Source organism: Chlorocebus sabaeus, chromosome 23 (genome assembly GCF_047675955.1).
Source record: "Chlorocebus sabaeus isolate Y175 chromosome 23, mChlSab1.0.hap1, whole genome shotgun sequence".
In the NCBI taxonomy this organism is placed as follows: Eukaryota; Metazoa; Chordata; class Mammalia; order Primates; family Cercopithecidae; genus Chlorocebus; species Chlorocebus sabaeus.
Window position 1 is genome coordinate 2545392 of NC_132926.1, and position 22248 is coordinate 2567639.

General features: G+C 46.3%; 2 protein-coding genes across 14 annotated transcripts in view; one reads left to right on the forward strand and one right to left on the reverse strand.

Annotated features, from left to right (window-relative positions):
* Positions 1-7704: 7704 nt before the first annotated feature.
* On the forward strand, positions 7705-17225 carry HNRNPH1 (heterogeneous nuclear ribonucleoprotein H1). 11 transcript variants are annotated; one of them, XM_073010432.1, is made up of 14 exons: positions 7705-7829; positions 8310-8437; positions 10050-10205; positions 10412-10555; positions 12038-12176; positions 13126-13304; positions 13389-13460; positions 13517-13650; positions 13804-13939; positions 14350-14409; positions 14503-14592; positions 15237-15329; positions 15786-15835; positions 16427-17225. In XM_073010432.1, the coding sequence occupies exons 2-13, from the start codon at positions 8341-8343 to the stop codon at positions 15833-15835; spliced, it is 1350 nt and encodes a 449-aa protein (XP_072866533.1). In that variant the 5' UTR covers positions 7705-7829; positions 8310-8340; the 3' UTR covers positions 16427-17225. The 11 variants fall into 11 exon arrangements, with proteins under 11 accessions (XP_072866533.1, XP_072866535.1, XP_072866536.1 ...); XM_073010434.1 differs by having other exon boundaries at positions 14503-14562; XM_073010433.1 differs by lacking the exon at positions 7705-7829 and adding an exon at positions 7926-8192.
* A 3958-nt stretch (positions 17226-21183) lies between these two features.
* RUFY1 (RUN and FYVE domain containing 1) overlaps positions 21184-22248 on the reverse strand; it is a 71626-nt gene continuing 70561 nt past the window's right edge. For all 3 annotated transcript variants that reach the window (XM_037992597.2, XM_037992596.2, XM_073010427.1), the window contains one exon: positions 21184-21808. In XM_037992597.2, coding sequence (XP_037848525.1) covers positions 21665-21808 — 144 coding nt within the window. In that variant the 3' untranslated portion in view covers positions 21184-21664. The remainder of the gene's footprint in view (positions 21809-22248) is intronic.

Here is a 22248-nt window from a genome sequence, read left to right on the forward strand (position 1 = left end):
TTCAAGCGATTCTCCTGCCTCAGCCTCTCGAGTAGCTGGGATTACAGGCATGTGCCACCACGGCCGGTTAATTTTTTGTATTTTTAGTAGAGGCAGGGTTTCTCTATGTTGGTCAGACTGGTCTTGAACTCCTGACCTCAGGTAATCTACGATCTTGGCCTCCCAAAGTGTTGGGATTACAGGCGTGAGCCTGGTCATCTGCATATTTTCTTTTGCAAATCTCAGGGTTCTGTTTTTCTGCTTGTTTTGTTTTGAGACAGAGTCTTGTTCTGTCACCCAGGCTCGAGTGCAGTGGCGTGATCTAGGCTCACCGCAACCTCCGCCTCCCAGGTTCAAGTGATTCTCCTGCCTCAGCCTCCAAGTAGCTGGGATTACAGGCACGTGTCACCATGCCCGGCTAATTTTTGTATTTTTTTAGGAGAGACGGAGTTTCACCATGTTGGCCAGGCTGGTCTCCAACTCTTGATGTCAGGTGATCCACCTGCCTTGGCCTCCCAAAGTGCTGGGATTACAGGTGTAGCCACCGTGCCTGGCCTTTTTTTTTTTTTTTTTTTTTTTTTTGAGACCGAGTCTTGCTCTGTCACCCAGGTTGGAGTGCAGTGGCAAAATCTAGGCTCACTGCAAGCTCTGCCTTCTGGGTTCCCGCCATTCTCCTGCCTCAGCCTCCCGAGTAGCTGGGACTATAGGTACCTCCCACCACGCCTAGCTAATTTTTTGTCTTTTTAGTAGAGACGGGGTATCACCATGTTAGCCAGGATGATCTCGATCTCCTAACCTCGTGATCCGCCCACCTCGGCCTCTCAAAGTGCTGGGATTACAGGCGTGAGCTACTGTGCCCAGCCCGGGGTTCTGTTTCTTGAGGGCTGTATCGTGAGCAGTGGTTTCCGGATCCTAGCCGACTAGCAGGTCAATCATGGCAGTGTTTACCAGCTGTGCACCTACGTGGAGCAAATTAATTACTCTAACCTCTCTTTGTAAAATTTGTAAAATGGGGTAAATAATAGTACTCATCTCCCATTGGGTTGTTTTGGGAATTAGCTGAGATACCAGTAAGCATTTTATTTTGTTTTGAAACAGAGTCTGGCTCTGTCACCTAGGCTGGAGTGCAGTGGTGCGATCTCGGCTCACTGTAACCTCTGCCTCCCGGGTTCAAGTGTTTCTCCTGCCTCAGCCTCCTGAGTAACTGGGATTACAGACGCCTACCACCACACCTGGCCAATTTTTGTATTTTAGTAGAGACAGGGTTTCATCATGTTGACCAGGTCTCTTTTTTTTTTTGAGATCGAGTCTTGCTCTATTGCCCAGGCTGGAGTGCAGTGGCGCAATCTTGGCTCACTGCAACCTCCGCCTCCCAGGTTCAAGTGATTGTCTTGCCTCAGCCTCCCAAGTAGCTGGGATTACAGGTACTTGCCAGCACACCTGACTAATTTTCGTAGAAATAGGGTTTCACTATGTTGGCCAGGCTGGTTTTGAACTCCTGACCTCAGGTGATCTGCCCACCTCGGCCTCCCAAAGTGCTGGGATTACAGGCGTGAGCCACTGTGCCCAGTCTACTTTACATTATTAAGAAATCCATGAAAATAGAATTTTAATGGCTGTAACATGTCATCACACAAAATAATTGGAGTATAACAGTTTCCATCAAATCTAAAATATCATCAATTTTAAGTCCCACCATTATTTTCTGCACTACTACAAACAAATTCTGGCCTGGCATGGTGGCTTGTAATCCCAGCGCTTTGGGAGGCCGAGGCAGTCAGATCACCTGAGTTCAGGAGTTCCAGACCAGCCTGGTCAACCTGTCTCTACTAAAAATACAAAAATTAGCCTGGCGTGGTGGCATGTGCCTAGAGTCCCAGCTACTTGTTGGGAGGCTGAGGCAGGAGGATCACCTGAGCCTGGGTGGGGGAGGTTGCAGTGAACCAAGATCGTGCCACTGCACTCCAGCCTGGGCGACATAGTATTATTACTATTATTATTATTATTATTATTTTGAGATGGAGTCTCGCTCTGTCGCTCAGGCTGGAGTGCAGTGGCATGATCTCGGCTCACTGAAAGCTCCGTCTCCCAGATTCACGCCATTTTCCTGCCTCTGCCTCCCAAGTAGCTGGGACTACAGGTGCCCGCCACCATGCCCAGCTAATTTTTTTGTATTTTAGTAGAGACGGGGTTTCACCGTGTTAGCCAGGATGGTCTCTATCTCCTGACCTCGTGATCCACCCGCCTCGGCCTCCCAAAGTGCTGGGATTACAGGCGTGAGCCACCGCGCCTGGCTGTATTATTATTATTTTTTGAGATGGTCTCACTTTGTCACTGTGCCCAGCTAATTTTTGTATTTTTGTAGAGATGGGTTTTGACCATGTTGCCCAGGCTTGCTTCAAACTCCTCAACTGAAGCAATGTGCCTGCCTCGGCCCACAAAGTGCTAGCATTACACGTGTGAGCCACCACGCCCAGCCATGTTACTTATGATTGCATTTCTTTTCTTTTCTTTGAGGCAGAGTCTTGCTCTGTCACCTAGTCTGGAGTGCAGTGGTGTGATCTTGGCTCACTGCAACCTCTGCCTCCGGGGTTCAAGCCATCCTCCCACCTCAGGCTCTTGTATAGCTGGGATTACAGGTATGTGCCACCACACCCGGTTAATTTATCTTTTTTACTACACTTGATCTTTGCTCAAAGGATGAGATGTGACAATTTAGTAGAGATGGTGTTTCACCATGTTGGCCAGGTGGGTCTGGAACGCTTGACCTCAAGTGATCAGCCCACCATGGCCTCCCAAAGAGCTAGGATTACAGGGTGAGGCACCACGCCCAGCTGGTATCATTGGTTTTAAAACACATTCCTGGCCAGGCGAGGTGGTTCATGCCTATAATCCCAGCAATTTGGGAGGCTGAGGTGGGTGGATCACCTGAGGTCAACATGGCAACATCCCGTCTCTACTAAAAAACACAAAAATTAGCTGGGCGTGATGGCAGACGCCTATAATCGCAGCTACTCTGGAGGCTGAGGTAGGAGAATTGCTTGGATCCGGGAGGTGGAGGTTGCAGTGAGCCGAGATTACACCATTGCACTCCAGCCTGGGTGACAGAGCAAGACTCCATCTCAAAAAAAAAAAAAAAAAAAAAAAAGCAGAAGAAAATAAATAAAACACATTCCTATCTCATTAAGGCTAAGCTGTACAAAATGTGTCTTATAAATGATACCAAAGATAACAAATATGTGTTTAATCTCTGGATGGGAAAAGGCTTTCTAAACTTAAAGACAAACCTCAAAGGAACATATCCATGGCTTTGACATCAAGAAATTTAAACATTCTATATGTCCAAATATTAAACAGCAATCATAGGCCGGGTGCAGTGGCTCACACCTGTAATTCCAGCACTTTGGGAGGCTGAGGTGGGTGGATCACTTGAGGTCTGGAGTTCCAGACCAGCCTGGCCAACATGGTGAAACCCCATCTCTACTAAAAATACAAAAATTAGCCGGGTGTGATGGTGTATGCCTGTAATCCCAGCTATTTGGTATTTTTTTCCTTCTTTTTTTGAGATGGAGTCTCCCTCTGTTGCCCAGGCTGGAGTACACTGGCAGGATCTCTGCTCACTGCAACCTCCACCTCCTGGGTTCAAGTGATTCTCCTGCCTCAGCCTCCCAAGTAGCTGGGATTACAGGCACCCGCCACCATGCCTGGCTAATTTTGTATTTTTAGTAGAGACAGGGTTTCACCATGTTGGCCAAGCTGTCTCAAACTCCTGACATCAAGAGATCCACCCACCTCGGCCTCCCAAAGTGCTGGGATTACAAGTGTGAGCCACTGCGCCTGGCGTATCTCAGCAATTTGAGAGGTTGAGGCACAAAAATTGTTTGAACCAGGCCGGGCGCGGTGGCTCAAGCCTGTAATCCCAGCACTTTGGGAGGCCGAGACGGGCGGATCACGAGGTCAGGAGATCGAGACCATCCTGGCTAACATGGTGAAACCCCGTCTCTACTATAAAATACAAAAAACTAGCCGGGCGAGGTGGCGGGCGCCTGTAGTCCCAGCTACTCGGGAGGCAAAGGCAGGAGAATGGCGTGAACCCGGGAGGCGGAGCTTGCTGTGAGCCGAGAACCGGCCACTGCACTCCAGCCTGGGTGACAGAGCGAGACTCCGTCTCAAAAAAAAGAATTAAAAAAAAAAAAAAAAAAAATTGCTTGAACCCGGGAGGTGGAAGTTGCAGTGAGCCGAGATCACATACCTGCACTCCAACCTGAGTGACAAAGTGAGATCCTGTCTTTAAAAAAAAAAGCAATCATAAATCAGGGCCGAGCATCATGGCTCACACGTAGAATAATTCCAGTGCTTTGAGAGGCCAAGGTGGGAGAATTGCTTGACGCCAGGAATTCAAGACTAGCCTGGGCAACATAGTGAGACCCCCATCACCACAAAACAATACAAACAATTAGTCAGGCCTGGTTGAAAGTGCCTGTAGCCCCAGCTACTCAGGAGGCTGAGTGTGGAGGATGGCTTGAGCCCAGGAGTTCAAGGCTGCAGTGAGCTATGATTGTGTCACGGCACAGAACAAGACATTGTCTGTAAAACAAACAAAAAATACAACCACAAAACCACGAAAATAATTAAAAGGTAGGCAAACTGAGAAGAATGTTTGGGGCAACTATCCTAAGGGCTAACAGCCTTAACAAAGAGCTCTGTAAACTATAAGAAGTATACCAAGACAAAAAGACCACTGAGGCAAGATGGTGAATTTTTTTTGTTTTTTTTTAGATGGAGTCTTGCTCTGTGGCCCAGGCTGGAGTGCAGTGGTACAATCTCTGCTCACTGCAACCTCCACCTCCCAGGTTCAAGTGAGTCTACTGCGTCAGCCTCCTGAGTAGCTGGGATTACAGGCAGCTGCCACCACACCTGGCTACATTTTGTATTTTTAGTAGAGACGGGGTTTCACCATGTTGGTCAAGCTGGTCTCGAACTCCTGACCTCGTGATCCACCGGCCTTGGCCTCCCAAAGTGGTGGGATTACAGGCATGAGCCACCTCGCCTGGGCTGATGATGAACTTTTTATTTTAAAAAACCTTTGGCTGAGTGTGGTGGCTCATGCTTGTAATCTCAGTACTTTGGGAGGCTGAGGCAGGCAGGTCACTTGAGGTCAGGAGTTCCAGACCAGCCTGGCCAATGTGGCAAAACCCTATCTCAACTAAAAATTAAAAAAAAGTAGGTGTGGTGGCACACACCTGTAATCCCTCTAGACTTGGGAAGCTGAGGCACGAGAATTCCTTGAACCTGGAAGGCAGAGGTTGCAGCGAGCCGAGATTGCACCACTGTACTCCAGCCTGGGTGACAGAGTGAGACTGTCTCAAAAACAAAAGCAAACAAAAAAACCTTCTTTCATTGCCAGACATGGTGGCTCACACCTGTAATCCCAGCACTTTCTCTGGGCGGCTGAGGTGGGATGATTCTTTGAGTCCAGGAATTCAAGACCAGCTTGGGCAACAAAATGAGACGCCATTGCTACAAAAAGAAAAATAAAAAAGTTATCAGAGCAAGGTGGCACATGCCTGTGGTCCTACCTACTCAGGAGGCTGAGGCAGGAGGATTGTTTGAGCCCAGGAGGTAGAGGCTGTAGTGAGCCATGTTTGCACCACTGCACTCCAGCCTGGGTGACAGGCTGTTTCTCAAAAATAAATAAATAAATAAATAATAAATAAATATTTAAAAATCTTGTTTTAATATAAGTTGGATAATTTATATATAAGAGCATTGGCTATAAATGTATGAAATTTATCCTACCTCACTACTATTCTTTTTTTTTGAGATGGAGTTTCGCTCTTGTTGCCCAGGCTGGAGTGCAATGGCATGATCTCAGCTGACTGCAACCGCTGCCTACTGGGTTTAAGCAATTCTCCTGCCTCAGTCTCGCCAAGTGGTTGGGATTACACGTATATGCCATCATGTCTGGCTAATTTTTTTTTTTTTTTTTTTTTGAGAGGGAGTCTTTCTCTGTTGCCCAGGCTGGAGGAGTGGTGTGATCTCAGCTCACTGCTTCCTCTGCCTCTTAGGTTCAGGCGATTCTCCTGTTTCAGCCTCCAGAGTAGCTGGGATTACAGGTGTGCGCCACCATGCCCAGCTAATTTTTGTATCTTTAGTAGAGATGGTGTTTCACCATGTTGGCCAAGTTGGTCTCAAACTCCTGACCTCAAGTGATCTGCCTGCCTCGGCCTCCCAAAGTGCTGGTATTAGAGGCGTGAACCACCACACCTGGCCAGAGTCTCTCTTCTTGATTACCTCAGCCAAAGTGTTTTCTGAAATGGTACCACAGATATGTGCTTCCAGTTCCGTTTGTAGTAGAGGGCATGGCATGTACCGTCATTCACCCTGCCTGCTCCATCTGCATCCCCCTCACATCCAGCAAGTTTTCCTTTACATAGGGCTTATTGCTTCCCTGCTGATCACCTGCCAAAGCCTTCTCTCGGAGTTAACATCCTTGCCAAGGTCTAGGTGGCTTTTGAAGATGAGGCCCTGCTTAGCTCTGGGCTCCTGTCTTTCTTTTGATGTCCTCTCTACTTTTCTCAAACCTGTCAAAACTGGATTCGGACTCTGTGGCCCTGGGGTTGGAAACATGCTTTGTCTGCATTTTCCCAGGGTGGCACTTAGGCCTGCACTAGCCAAGGTAGCCCTGCGGCAGGGTCCAACACTACCTTATTGTTAATTTGTTTATTGTCTGTGTCCACTAGAGCTGGGGTGAGGAGGGCAGCCAGATCAGACCTGGGGAGGCCTGGGAGGCTATGGCATCTTCGGTGTTGGGCAGTGCTGTTAGAAACCACGAACATTACTCATCTGGCAGCATGTGTGCACATGGGGTGAGCCGGGGGCCTCCTCGAATGCGGCGTCTATGCCCGGGGATTGGATGCACTGTTACCGATTCTGTCCTGGGAGATTCAGCGGTAACCTACCGAGCAGAGGCCAGCGCGCACCCGTGGAGGAGCCCGCGCTCGCGATTCCTCCTCGTGCCAGGGCCCCAGGGCACGGAAGGCCCACCGACCGTGAGGCGGGTCAAGGGGTACACAGGGTGCGAGTTCGTTAGGCAAAAGCTGGGTACAGGCGCGAGCCACAGGCACGGGAACCTCGCGCCGACCGGGGCCCTAGGCCCGACGACCGCAAGTAAGGGGAAGTGGAGGCACACATGGCTGGGACGTGCCCCAGGCACCATCCGGGTGGCTTTGGGCGCGGGACGTCCGCAGCCCCGCAGCTCCCAGGACGCTCGACCATCTGCGGCTGATCAGCTTCGGCCGGTTTGGAGATAAAGGGGAGACAGGCGGCGCGGGGAGTGGGAACGCCTGAAGGCCGCGCCTCTCCTTTCAGGTCGGCCAGGAGCGCACCGGTAAGAGCCGGGGGGCAAGGGGTAGAAAGACGCCCACCTCTTCAACCCAGAGCTCGGGACTCCTAGACGGTCCCATAGCCAACAGGCGGCCGCCATTCCCCTCCCCCACGGTGGCGGGTAAGGCTGGAGAACGGTTTCAAGGAAGACGCATGCGCATGAAACAATTATAAACCGCTAAGACTCCCCAGGTTCAATATTCGCGGGAAGGCGCATGCGCAATAAAAAGCCCGGCGGGTTTATGGGTGGGGGAGCTGCGCCCAAAACCCAAGCGTGTAATAATCCGCCGGCGGACGGTGGGCGGGCTCTTGAAACTACGCATGCGCCAGAGCTCTTTGTGACGCAACGGGGCGGTGCGGGGAGCTGGCTGCGCGTGCGCAGAACTCGCACAAAGGGCCTTATTTAGGTTGCGCAGGCGCCCGCTGGCCATTTCGTCTTAGCCACGCAGAAGTCGGGTTTCTCGGTGAGTCTCGGTGGGTCCTCGCTTGCAGTTCAGCGACCACTGTGGGCGCCGTTTTTGCGAGGATTGTTTGTCCTCATATCTCTGGGAGGGCCACGGGGACCTTGGCGAGGTGCGGGCTGCCATCGAGAGCCGCGAGTGGTTCGCTGAATGTCGGCACCGCAGCTGAGGCCTGCAGGCCGCTCCGACTCTATTGTGTGAGAAGTCGGAGGAGGCGGAGCGGAAGCGGCCGCCGCCATTTCCTTTCCTCCACGCTGGCCCTCGGCCCGGGCCCCCACGGTTCGGGGCGCCGACGGTTGCTGCTCAGAACAGCTTTTGGGGGTCCGGCCGCCGGACGAGGAGGTGTTGGGTATTGGAGCCGCCGGGGTGGGTGCATCCCCCCGGTTTTTGCTTGGTGGGGGGGCCGGTGCGGGCCCGGGGGCGCCTCGGAGGCGGAGGACAGGTTAATTGGCGCTCTCAGGTCTGGTCCTCCCCGCCTTGCAGTTTGTTTCGACGCCGGACCGCGTAAGAGACGATGATGTTGGGCACCGAAGGCGGAGAGGGATTCGTGGTGAAGGTCCGGGGCTTGCCCTGGTCTTGCTCGGCCGATGAAGTGCAGAGGTTTTTTTCTGGTGAGTTAGAACTAGGACGCGGGAGTTCGAGTTCGAGGCCGGGGCGGGCGGGCTGGCGGGCAGCCGGGCTGGGGCGGGGCGGGGCGGGCCGGCGGGACCCGGGGCGCCCCCTGGCGAGGCGCGGGCGACTGCACTCACCGCCGTGTGGCTCGCGCCCGGCCGGCCGCGGTTACGCAATGGAATTTTCGGAAGCCCCGCCCGTCCTGGCCTTGGGGGGGAGTGCGGCAGATCTGGCAGACGCTTTGATTTCTTTACTACCTTTGAACACCAGCTTTTCTTTTATGGATGTGGTTTTTTTTTTTCCTTTGTGTTGGGAGTCTCTGTCACCCAGGCTGGAGTGCAGTGGCGCGATCTCGGCTCACTGCAGCCTCCGCCTCCTGGGTTCAAGCGAGTCTCCTGCCTCAGCCTCCCGAGTAGCTGGGACTAGAGGCGCGCACCACCACGCCCGGCTAATTTTTGTTTTTTTTAGTAGAGACGGGGTTTCACCATGTTGGCCAGGCTGGTCTCGAACCTCTGGACCTCAAGTGATCAGCCCATCTCGGTTTCCCAAAATGCTGGGATTACAGGCGTGAGCCACCGCGCCTGGCCCGGGTGTCTTTTTGCGAAAAGATGAATTGGCATAGGTGGGTTTACTCCTCAATCTCGAGAAAATTGCCGAGTAATTAGACCAATAGTAATGTTTTTCAATATCTTGAAGTGTAATCTCTTGTTTCCAGTTCTGGTGTTTCCTTGAAAAGGAGCATTCTTCGGAAAGTTAAAATGTCACGTCTTAATTTCAGTTTTCCTAATCAAGATTTGGTAATTGAAGAGTGTTTGCTCATCTAGTTCTTAATTTGGCTGACTATACAATTGAAAACACTGAAACCCAGGGAAGTGTTTTTGCAGTCCCTAGGTTTCCTGAATATTTTCTATCAGAATGTCCTTGTTCCCATGATTAGACTGGGAAAAATTAGACTGATAAAATTCTACTTGTATGAAATTGACAGCTTTTGGCAAGACGTTTGTAGTGTTGACTTACTATCTGAATTGAGCATTGGTAACGGAAAACGACCTGTAAAACAAGAACCAAGTACACTGGAAGCCACCTTGCAGGGGGCAACGCTGGGTTTGGCTTCAGCTGTGCAACTTGGAGCATTTTAGCTTGGTAACACTGATCCCCTTTCAGGTGAGTATTGGGCCTGTAATTTGGATTTGAATGAGAAACCGTAATGTGGCTGCTGGTAAGGTAAAACTGACAAACGCGCCAGACCAGACCAAAACAACTCGCAACGAAGTAGGTTTGCCATAAAGTCACAAAGTCCAGGCTTGATAATGTTCTGAGAAATTGATAAAAGATGTGTGATGTGGACATAAGTAGCAGGGACTTGAGAGAAATTCATTCTGAAACTGCTTTGAATATTGTATGTTGTTGATGGGTTGGAAATACATCACCTTGGGAATGAGGTTTTTTTTTTTTTATATTGGAGTTCCAGGAGTTGGTAATATCGTCATTATATGCAGGCTTCACAAGTTACGTAATTTGTAGTGGGGACATGGAATAGACATTTCGTCTGTGTCACCCAGAGGTGGTTTTAAGTTTTAAATTCCGTATTAACGGTTGTTTTCTTTCCAGACTGCAAAATTCAAAATGGGGCTCAAGGTATTCGTTTCATCTACACCAGAGAAGGCAGACCAAGTGGCGAGGCTTTTGTTGAACTTGAATCAGAAGATGAAGTCAAATTGGCCCTGAAAAAAGACAGAGAAACTATGGGACACAGATATGTTGAAGGTTTGATTTACATTGCCCTAGTTACAGTAAATAAAGCATTAAACAATAGAGGTCTTACCCCTTCTGAATTTTAGGTATTTGACTGCATGGAAATGGTCATCTAAGGGAGTTTGTGGCAGCTCTTCCTAGCTTATCTAAAGACCCAGGAAGTCTGAACTTTGTTACCTAATTTTCCAAAAGTGACTAATTCTAAGCACCTCTTTCAGTATTCAAGTCAAACAACGTTGAAATGGATTGGGTGTTGAAGCATACTGGTCCAAATAGTCCTGACACGGCCAATGATGGCTTTGTACGGCTTAGAGGACTTCCCTTTGGATGTAGCAAGGAAGAAATTGTTCAGTTCTTCTCAGGTATGTAGTCATGTTTGTTGATGAGCAGTGAGTTTTGGCTAGCTTCTGCAAGGTGATTTAATAGACCTTAAAGTTGAGTAGCTTAGGTATTTCAATAGGTTGTGTAAATTGCCAATGAATTAATATTTTCTTCCTAGAGACCTTCAAATAATTTAAGCCCATCTTAAAGGTGGAAATGAAGTACTTCCAAAATGTTAACTTTGCCTATATTTAGTATTATAGTTCAGAGTAGATCTTTCATTGAGGATTGCCCTCAACAGCTTAACTGCTTTTCCTCACATTGGTGTCCAGCTAAGTACTTCACGTTAAAGGTAAGATCCCTTAACATCAGATTAGTGTGACGAATTAGGTTGTTGTAAATTATGGCAAGTGTCTGTGTTGTTGCAAGAGACACATTTGGGTCATGTGACCAGAATGGTCTAATTCTCTTTAATGCAGAAGTCGATTTATGAAAGGCTTGGTTTAACCAGTGTGACATAAACTTACTGAAAATCAGATGTAGTGAGAGTAGTTTGAATGCTTGTAGTCTCAGTATCTGAAATAACAAAGTGTTTTGAAATTGTTCCTGGGCCTAAAGTATTTGAATGTTTTTATGCTGAAGAGCTGATAAGATTGCATGTTTAACAATGTTAGATACCGTATATTTTAAATATTAATCTTTTATGATGTGATACACTGGAAGCAAGAAATCCTTTCATGGTTTAGTGTAGTATGTTAAAAATTTATATATGTATCAAGTCCTAATGTCAGAATTTTAAAAATCAAGTCTTGTTTTGTTTTTACTCTAAATTGGTGAGAATTGAATGCTATCTGTCAACGTTAAATATGAACATAATTTCATATCTTCTAGGAAAGTGCTTTAAGTCCTTTTTGTAAGCTTGGGAATGTATCCACGGAAAGGATTTTTCATAGACGGAATTTCCAGAAGTGAATCATAACTACTGTTAGAGCATAAGCATGCATGATTGTGCTGTGTAGATCAGTTTTGTTGAAAGTTTAGATTGTTATGTTTGTCAATTATAATTTAATGTTTTAGTTTTTATATGAAATGTTTAATGTATACCTTTTTAAAGACGAAGTTCCAATAACTTAAAGCATTGAAATATAAAATGAGGTAAAAGGTGTTTTGAATTTAGTAAAACTGTTATTTAATGCTTAAAACTTAATTGAATTCTTGTATAATTCTCAACATTAAGTTGCATAGATATGTGTTCTTAAGTTGTTGAATTCTTAATGCATCCTGCGTTCAGCAAGTTTTTTTTTTTAATTTATACTGTACCATGGGTGTGTTAAGAATAGTTATACTTCGTAATAATGGAACTTCATATTATTGCAATGCATATTTAAAGAGTACTTGTTGAAAGCATACCATTCACCTAAAGTTAAAAGTTCTGGTTTATTTAAAGCTATAAGAAGAATCATTTCTGGGCTTGTGATGTTAATATTGCCCCCCTACTGGGGTTATTTGTCCTTGGGTTGAAGGGTTGGAAATCGTGCCAAATGGGATAACATTGCCGGTGGACTTCCAGGGGAGGAGTACGGGGGAGGCCTTCGTGCAGTTTGCTTCACAGGAAATAGCTGAAAAGGCTCTAAAGAAACACAAGGAAAGAATAGGGCACAGGTGGGGATGGATGGTTGGTTGGATATGTCACTTTTCTTATGGTAAACAGTTAAATCCATATTCTCTCTGCTTAAAAGAAGAAATTAATGTTTTGTAGTCCTAGGTAATTGATGTTTTGCCATGATTTCCAAACTTTTCTTGTGTCAGTCCCATGTCACACGCAAACTAAATTTTAGGTTTAAAAACTTGTCCCTAGTTAATTGGTCTACTTGACAATTTTGTGAGTCTTATTAACCCCAATCAATAGAGTTGAGAGACTATGGCTTTAAAAAATTAATGCAAACCTGGCTTTAGCTGTAATAACACCCACCTAGAGTAAATTAATATTACCATAAGAAAATGTGATACTTTCTGATCTTGTTTTTAAAGTTGAAATGCAACAAACTTTTTCTTGCTGTATATAAATATTCTGCATAGTATTAATAAGCATAGCTTTCAAGAAATTGTCACAAAAGGTTTTATTCTCTTTGCTTGTGACTATTTTTCATTGAAGCATGCGCTTACCTATGCTGATTCTTACTAAAAGCATAGGCTGGGGTATTTATTGGCGAAAGGAAATGTGTAGTGTGGGCTAGACTGTTGGTGGAGGCTGGCTTTTTAGCCCACTTGCTATACATACTGCCAATGGATTTAAGACTTGAAATGTTGAAAGTTGAGTGGAATTATTTCCCTCCTAGAACGTTTATTTACAGTACTCCTCTCTACCCCTAAGGTTGGGCTCTGCCTCAGGAGGAGTGAGTGTTTTTTTTCTGTAAAGTTTACATTGCCTTACTATTTATTGAGTGAATTTCTGGTCATTGCCTATGCAAATATAAGAAATCTGGCTTTAAATATTAGTCAGTTTCATGGCTATGACTAGATTGTATTTCTTGTGTAACTAAATACCTGTATAAAATGAACTAATGTTTTCTCTCCCCTCCCTACCCCTTCCTTATGAACGATGCTTTAGGTATATTGAGATCTTTAAGAGCAGTAGAGCTGAAGTTAGAACTCATTATGATCCACCACGAAAGCTTATGGCCATGCAGCGGCCAGGTCCCTATGACAGACCTGGGGCTGGCAGAGGGTATAACAGCATTGGCAGAGGAGCTGGCTTTGAGAGGATGAGGCGCGGTGCTTACGGTGGAGGTACGTGAGGATTCCCAGGGTTTGGCAAGTAGTCTGTTCCTTTGTTTAGGTGTTTTGTTTGATGGATTGTACTTTGTCTTTCAGGCTATGGAGGCTATGATGATTACAATGGCTATAATGATGGCTATGGATTTGGGTCAGATAGATTTGGAAGAGGTAAGGTAAGAATTGAATTTCTCAGTTGAAGGATGCTTACACTCTTGTCCATCTAGACCTCAATTACTGTTTTTCAGGAATGTCTGATCACAGATACGGGGATGGTGGCTCTACTTTCCAGAGCACAACAGGACACTGTGTACACATGCGTGGATTACCTTACAGAGCTACTGAGAATGACATTTATAATGTAAGTGTAGGATGAACTTACAAGTCAGTATTTCAGTATGGCAGTAAAAGTCTGAGCCTTACTCTATAAATGTGAGCACTGTGTTAGAAATTGTAGTTTTATTTTGTAACATTAGAAAGTTGATTTAATTCTTTGAAATGCCTTGTGTTGTAGTTTTTTTCACCACTCAATCCTGTGAGAGTACACATTGAAATTGGTCCTGATGGCAGAGTAACTGGTGAAGCAGATGTTGAGTTTGCAACTCATGAAGATGCCGTGGCAGCTATGTCAAAAGACAAAGCAAATATGCGTAAGTGTGATTGAGCGTTTGTGGGCTCTTAACAGGTGATTGTGTGACTAACATTTATAATAGAGAAATGGAAAAATAAGGATATATGAGAAGTTTCCTCTCCAGTAATAGATTAATTCTTGGGGGATGGGGGGCAGTGGGTTGAAGAAGGTTTGGGTTTTAAAAATTAGTATAACGGATTTGTGATACGTACATCTTGAAGTGTATATATATCCTTAATTGACAACATAGATGAATATGTAAAGGCTAGATATTGGAGTTAAAGTAGATCACCTAAGAGAAGTAGCTAGAATTTTCTTTGCCAAGGTATTTGAAGTTCACAGATCTGCTTGTTTAAAAACTTTGTAAAAGTGCTTATCCTGTTGTGTTTCACCAACAAACATTTTCAAACTTTTTTTTTCTCATTTCAGAACACAGATATGTAGAACTCTTCTTGAATTCTACAGCAGGAGCAAGCGGTGGTGCTTACGGTAGCCAAATGCTAGGAGGCATGGGTTTGTGTAAATATCACTTTAGTGTCTTTTTTTTTAAGCTAACCTTGTATGCCTTTTCTCTCATTTCAGAACACAGATATGTAGAACTCTTCTTGAATTCTACAGCAGGAGCAAGCGGTGGTGCTTATGGTAGCCAAATGATGGGAGGCATGGGCTTGTGTAAATATCGTTAGTTTTTTTAAAAACCAAAAAGTTTATATCTGTATAAGTCAATTATAAGTTGTTAATCTATTTATTTAATAAGTTTAGCATAACAAACTTAGGCAAAGAAAGCAGTTTCTTGATATTTGAATTTTGTATCTGGCTTACTTAAATCCTTGTGTTATGAAGTTCCTTAGGATAGATAATTCAAATTAGACTTAAGTACTCTTGGGGGAGGGGACTACGGAGTGAAACTACTTAAATTTTCTGAGTATAAAGTTTAAATAGCAAAATATAGGATTAAGATAAATGTGGGCATAATTGGGTGTATTGACGTGCCTTTGATATATCTAAGGGGGAACCCCACTAAATCTAGTCAGGCAGTTTCATAAGATCTTCACAAAATGCCTCTACTTAGGGAATCTTGTGGATTTTAGTCCTGCTGATGTATATACCGTTAGCACTTTGGTTTATAAATATTTGAGTAGCTCAAATGATGGATAGAAGGGTAGCCCGGTTATAGACAGTAGGCAGAAGGAGGCAGAGGGTTATAGTAATATAAGATCAAGACTGGAAAATATAGATATAGAATTACAAGCCCGGTACCACCAGGTACCACGTTACGTAAGGAACAAGGTTCTAAAGTTTTCTTAACTTAACAGCAAACCAGTCCAGTTACGGTGGCCCAGCCAGCCAGCAGCTGAGTGGAGGTTATGGAGGCGGCTATGGTGGCCAGAGCAGCATGAGTGGATACGGTAAGCCTGTTTTTTTAATATACTTATAATTAAGTTTTAGGCAGGTTTCTTTAGTTGGGAAGGTGCAGGCTCCTTTTTGGTGAAATTGGGTTGTTAAATGTATGCTTTCAATCCAAATGTAACTTTTTACTAGTTTAATTTTCAGAAACAATCATTGGGAGGGGGAAGTGTTCTGTGAATAAACAACTAGTCATTGCAACTTTGGAATACTGTCGAGCCAGAAAATATCTGCCTCCATTTATTAAAACATTAAATAAAGTTGTTCGCTTTTTTGTCTTTTGGTTAGCATTACATCAATTTTAGATGGAGGGAGAATTTGGAATAGAATGGTGGTTGGGTTCAGGACCGTATTTATTAGTCAGTTAACCTAGGATTGGTTTTATTTATTTTTTTTCAATTGGTCTAAAGAATGGTGATTTTGGTATTATAGTCTTACCCTACAAAATCCTTTTGCAGACCAAGTTTTACAGGAAAACTCCAGTGATTTTCAATCAAACATTGCATAGGTAAATATTTTCTCAAAAAATATAATTTAAATTCCCAATAGCAAATACTGATATGTTGTAATAATACTTTCTATAGCAGTCAATGGCTCTGACTTAACTCCATGGAGGCTGCCATTTGGGCACAGTGAGTTGCCTTTAGTCCACCTTGGTTGTCTCACTTCCTGCCCACCGTGAATAGGAAAAGCAAGAGACTTCCCCTGTGCTCCCTTTTCTCAAATGCCACTCGAGGGACACATTGTGAATGTTTATGGTAAATTTAAAAAAAAAATGCCTTGTTTAGCTTTAAAAATACGAAGTAATTTTGCAATTTTTGAAAAACACTAGTTTTCCTTTAAACTTAATTTTTCATGTTGATCCTGAAGAATCCGTTAAAATGGTAGCACAAGAGTCTGGCAAGTTGGTACTGCAGAGAAAAGGGGTTAATTGAGGCTTGTTTGGAGTCGGGATTCCCCTTTCCCAAACATGCGTCTCGCCACTTGGACAGCAGCCATTTGTACTCGTATACTTTTTAAACTTTTTCTTGGAATACTATATTTTATTTGACTGGTAGTCTGACATTACTCCTAACTTGTCAAACTGATCTCTTGGCAGGTAACCAAGGAGCAATGAACAGCAGCTACTACAGTAGTGGAAGCCGTGCATCTCTGGGCGTGAACGGAATGGGAGGGATGTCTAGCATGTCCAGTATGAGTGGTGGATGGGGAATGTAACTGATCTGTCCTGATCACTGACTCCTGGTCAACCTTTTTTTTTTTTTTTTTTTTTAAAGAAAAAAAACTTCAGTTTAACAGTTTCTGCAATACAAGCTTGTGATTTATGCTTACTCTAAGTGGAAATCAGGATTGTTATGAAGACTTAAGGCCCAGTATTTTTGAATACAATACTCAATCTAGGATGTAACAGTGAAGCTGAGTAAACTATAACTGTTAAACTTAAGTTCCAGCTTTTCTCAAGTTAGTTATAGGATGTACTTAAGCAGTAAGCGTATTTAGGTAAAAGCAGTTGAATTATGTTAAATGTTGCCCTTTGCCACGTTACATTGAACACTGTTTGGATGCATGTTGAAAGACATGCTTTTATTTTTTTGTAAAACTCAATATAGGAGCTATGTCTACAATTAAAAGTGAAACATTTTGGCATGTTCGTTAATTCTAGTTTCATTTAATAACCTGTAAGGCACGTAAGTTTAAGCTTTTTTTTCTTTTTTTTTTTTTTTTTTAAGTTAATGGGAAAATTTTGAGACACAATACCAGTACTTTAGGATTTTGGTCTTGGTGTTTGTATGAAATTCTGAGGCCTTGATTTAAATCTTTCATTGTATTGTGATTTCCTTTTAGGTATATTGCGCTAAGTGAAACTTGTCAAATAAATCCTCCTTTTAAAAACTGCACTCTGTCTTGTCTGTGCTTCAGTGTCGTGTGGACTGAGTCTTGGTGCTCTGTGCCCACCTGGGGCCTGGGGCCACGTCTCTGGCTGTGGCAGAGGGGCTTGGCAGTTGAGGCTGTTGTGTAGATGTCTTCAGACTTCCCTCCAGTGCAACTGAAGGTAAACTCGTCTTTGGGGCCCTTGTGGAAGGGCTGTATGTCATTTGGCTGCACAGGACCTGATCTGAACTTGCCTATAACTTGTTAAGCACTTGCACAAAGCGAAGGGGGAGGTGCCAGTGCCCTCACTGCATGGCCTGCATGTCTACGAGGCCTTCATGCTTGGCTGGGAAGGTGCTGGAGGCAAGGGAGGTAATGATGAATACGTGGGTTTCTTCTAGCTCAGGGGTGGTGGTTTTTTTTTTGTTTGTTTTGAGGCGGAGTCTTAGTCATCTCAGGCTGGATTGCAGTGGCGTGATCTCAGCTCACCTGCAGCCTCCACCTTGCAGGCTGAAGCCATTCTCCTGCCTCAGCCTCCCAAGTAGCTGGGGTTACAGGTGCCCGCCGCCACTCCAGGCTAATTTTTTTGCATTTTTAGTAGACAACGGGGTTTCACAATGTTGGCCAGTCTGATCTCCAACTCCTGACCTCATGTGATCTGCCCATGTCAGCCTCCCAAAGTGCTGGGATTATAGGCTTGAGCCACTGTTCCCAGCCTTCACAGATGGTTTTTCAAATTGAGGTTTTGAACTTTCATATTTTTGGCTCATTCCTAAAAATCAATTCTACTTGGAAGCAGAATTACATATAAATCTCCTGGGTAGAGTGATAGGTAGTGATTGAGAGCTAATGTGACTAGTTTAAATGAACTCTAAATATATCCCCGTTTTGGTAGTTCAGAGCTCCAGCATGATGCTAGGAAGTATTCAAGCTGCTTTAAAGTGTACCTGAGCGAGTTAGAAACGCCACACTTTTGAGATGAATTCAGGAGTCCTTTGTTAGCCGGTGAACGAGAGACCGGTAAGGCACGAAATTCTCTCCAAAGAAGGGGCTAGATTTTCTTTAATACTTTGTTTAGAGAGGGGAGGGGGATTCTAGCTGCAGCAATTTTACAGAAGAAAAACAGACAAAAAAGTTGAAAAGACAAATGGTTATAGGAAAACAAACAGTTCCAGGTGCAGGGGCTTTAAATTCATCACAAGGCGATAGGCGTGGGGGCTCTGGCGTTACCTATGGGACAAATGGGGCTTTATGGTACCATCTCCGAGTAAATTGCTGGGAACTGCTTGCCTCAGCACCTTATTGGTTAATTGCACTCTGATATGCTGAGAGTCAGCTTGCACAAGTTAAGTCCTTGAGGAAGCGGGTGGGTGAGGAACCCCTGATGTCTTGTAAATGAAGGAGCCAAATGGAGGCCAGCTTTCTCAGCTAAGGGAGAGTCTATTCATATTAAAACAAGGTTAGGTATCTAAGGGAGAGTCTGTTCACATTAATAATACAAGGTTGGGTATTAGAAAAGCAGTCCTGAAAAGTCTGGTCCCAGAGTTCCTTCAGTAGAAGCTGAGGGGCCCGGCAGCTACTCTCGTCCCATTAGATTCAAGTCCCTGATAATGAAATGAGAGTGTAAATGTAGCATCTCAGCTAGGCTGTCAGATAGGCTTGTGCCCTTTAAAGCAAAGTGTGGATAAGCTTTCTCTTGAGTTTGTTGTTGGGGTAGGGCTAGGTAGGTTGGACAGAGTGGCTTAGTATCGGTCATTTCTAACCATCTGCCCACAGGAGCAGTGCATGCAGGAGATGTGGAGGGAGGGCTTCGCAGATCCTACCTTCCTTGCCCTACCAGGTTGCCCCATCAGGGCTGGACACCAGCAGAGGGAAGGGTCTGGAGTATGTATTGTTGGTTTTGTCTTTGGCAGGTCTAGAGAGAGCAGCAGTTGTTGGGGGGGGAGGGCAGTGTTGAGAGTTGCTGAGCTGTGTTCTAAGCCTGGTTACTGCCCTTGAGATCTTGTGTTAATAGTTTGGTACTGAGGCCCAGTATTGAGAAGGATTGAGGGTTCCTTCTCTGGGTCCTGAGTTAACTGTGGTACATTTAGGGATAAAGCTTGCCCTGTTAGAGAAGGGACTAGAACTAGGCACTTGGAATAAGGTTAAACTAAATCCAGAGCCATATGGCTAGTCTAGACCAGGGGCAGTGGCTAACGCCTGTAGTTTCAACACTTTGGGAGGCTGAGGTGGGCAGATCACCTGAGGTCAGGAGTTCGAGACCAGCCTGACCAACATGGGGAAACCCTGTCTCTACTAAAATACAAAAATTAGCTGGGCGTGGTGGTACACACCTGCAATACCAGCTACTGAGGCAGGGGAGAATTACTTCAACCCGGGAGGCAGAGATCGCAGTTGACTTGGGAAGTGCTGCCTTCGAACATCTGTCCTTCGTTTCTCAGGCTGGGTAAAGGTGGTATGGTACCAGACCAGGGACTGGAGATGCCAGAGTTAGGGCTTAGAATGTGTTTGAATTTGTGAGTAGGGAGGTTATCTTGACCAAATATTGCCAACTTCGAAAATGGGTGTGATAAATTTCACTTAAACACAAGTGTCAGGCACAGAGGTGGGAACCTCCTGCACGTTTTTATACTGAGCTGCCAGAACTGACTTGAAGTAGGGGAGGGATGGATTATTCTGCTTTTGTGTGTGCAGATGAAAGCTAAGACTCAAGTGAACCGATTTGCCTAAGGCTGCCCAGCAAGTTAGCGGTCCACACTGGGTGTATTGAAAAGGCACAGATGTCTGCCGGGCGTGGTGGCTCAAGCCTGTAATCCCAGCACTTTGGGAGGCCGAGACGGGCGGATCACGAGGTCAGGAGATCGAGACCATCCTGGCTAACATGGTGAAACCCCGTCTCTACTAAAAAATAGAAAAAACTAGGTGGGCGAGGTGGTGGGCACCTGTAGTCCCAGCTACTCGGGAGGCTGAGCCAGGAGAATGGCGTGAACCCGGGAGGCGGAGCTTGCAGTGAGTTGAGATCCGGCCACTGCACTCCAGCCTGGGCGACAGAGCGAGACTCCGTCTCAAAAAAAAAAAAAAAAAGAAAAGGCACAGATGTCGTATATGCCAGTTAGGGGTAGTGAGAGGCAGTTTTTTCTCAAAGTTTGACCCTGTATGAGATGGCAGCTGCTACGGTGAGGTGAGGGGAGGGGAGGGCTGCCACTGGGCTTCCCTAATAGGGTTGGAAACCTGCTAGGACATGGCTTTGGAGCAGGGCAGACCTCGTCTTGAAGTCTGGCCGCACAGTCCTAAGCTGTATAGGATGGTGGGTGAATCCCTGAGCCTTGGCTAAGCTCCCACCTTTTCCATCTTGAGAGCGGCTGGAGGGAGGGAGCGAGCGGCAGAGGAGGAAACTCAGTCGAGGGTGCCATGCAAGCATCTACCAGGGCTGACCAGGTCGTGGGGGAGCCCAGAGGAGGGGTGCGATCCTGAGGCCTGGATTTGGTGAGGGTAGGGAACCTGCGGGAAGGGAAGGTAGGGTCCTGGACAAGGTGCACGTATAGAAGGTGAAGGATGAGGCCTGGAAGACTGACTTGGCTGTCTGGACTTGACCGGAAGAGAGCCCCAGGCCATTGGCTGTTTGGGGGTAGGGGCCTCTGAGGGAGGGACTGGAAGCCAGTCCTAGCACTGCATTTGAAATGTAAAAATGACTGCCTGCCAAGTGCCTTTCCACGGGTGTCTCCATCTGTAACCTGTCCAACTCCCAATCATGTATGTGAACTACTCTTGCACTTTGGTGACAGGCTTGGGGTCACTTCCTCTGCCCTTTGGTGGCAGGCTGCCCCTGCAAACTGCCCTTGGCTCACCAGGCACAGCCCTGCAGGCTCTGGGGCAGCACCGGCGGCCTCTTGCTCACACTGGGCTCGGGCACGAGGGGTGTGGAGGCCTCCTCCGGTGCGGTGGCTCTTTGGAAGTTGACGTGAGCTTCTGCATGCGCCAGAGTGAAAAATAAATGATTTTATTGCTGGACCAACGATAGGCAGTCACAAGGGCATGAAATGGCAGATTTCTTGACTGAAGCAGAGAAGGCACAGACAGACCCCAGGTGTGTCAAACGCTGTACACGAGTCAGGTTTTTAGAAGGGAGGTGGGAGAGGGAAACTACTCACTAGCAGAACTGAACTGCTGTAAAACAGGTTAAATTCTTTGAAAAGTGAAAAATGATAGTAGTAGCAAAATCATGAAGTTGTATCTGAACCAGAGCCGTAAGATGGAAGTTTCCATCCAGAGGAGTTAATTCCGAACGAATCACGGCACGGCGAGAGCTGCTGGTTCCGGCACGCTGTCTTCTGGAGTGCCAGTGGCTGGGCGAGAAACTTGATTCTTTCCTTCGGTTCTCTTGGGAAAGAACACAATTCCCAAGCCCCTGGAGACCCACAGGGTTTGGCGCTGTCCGCAAGGCTGTGCTCCCGGGGACGGACGCTCAGGAGGCCGTAGAGGAGCAGCGCTGCAGGAGCAGGGTGTGGCAGCCGTCGCACACTCGAACCGGCTTGGGGTAGGAGGGCAGGGCCAGCTCGTTGCTGGAGCAGGTGTTGCAGAAGATGTGGCCACAGTTCCGGCAGTGGTGCTAGAGGACGGGAAGAAGGCAGTCACAGGACACCCAGGGAAAAGCCATCCACAGACCCTCCCTGCTTCCTAACCCAGAAGCGCATTTGTTTGGAATGGTTTTTGTTTTTTTTTTGAGACGGAGTCTTGCTCTGTCGCCCAGGCTGGAGTGCAGTGGCGTGATCTCCACTCCCTGCAAGCTCCGCCTCCCGGGTTCACGCCCTTCTCCTGCCTCAGCCTCCCGAGTAGCTGGGACTACAGGTGCCCGCCACCGCGCCCGGCTGATTTTTGTATTTTTAGTAGAGACGGGGTTTCACCGTGTTAGCCAGGATGGTGTCGATCTCCTGACCTCGTGATCCGCCCGTCTCGGCCTCCCAAAGTGCTGGGATTACAGGTGTGAGCCACCGCGCCTGGCCTGGAATGGGTTCTTATGTTTCCGTGGAGTGGTGAGGGCTGTGTGCA

Coding starts and splice junctions, on each gene's coding strand:
- HNRNPH1 (XM_073010428.1), top strand. CDS start 8,341: ATGATGTTGGGCACCGAAGGCGGAGAGGGATTCGTGGTGAAGGTCCGG. Junction 8,438..10,049: donor AGTGCAGAGGTTTTTTTCTG/GTGAGTTAGAAC, acceptor TTTTCTTTCCAG/ACTGCAAAATTCAAAATGGG. Junction 15,330..16,426: donor GAGCAGCATGAGTGGATACG/GTAAGCCTGTTT, acceptor ATCTCTTGGCAG/GTAACCAAGGAGCAATGAAC.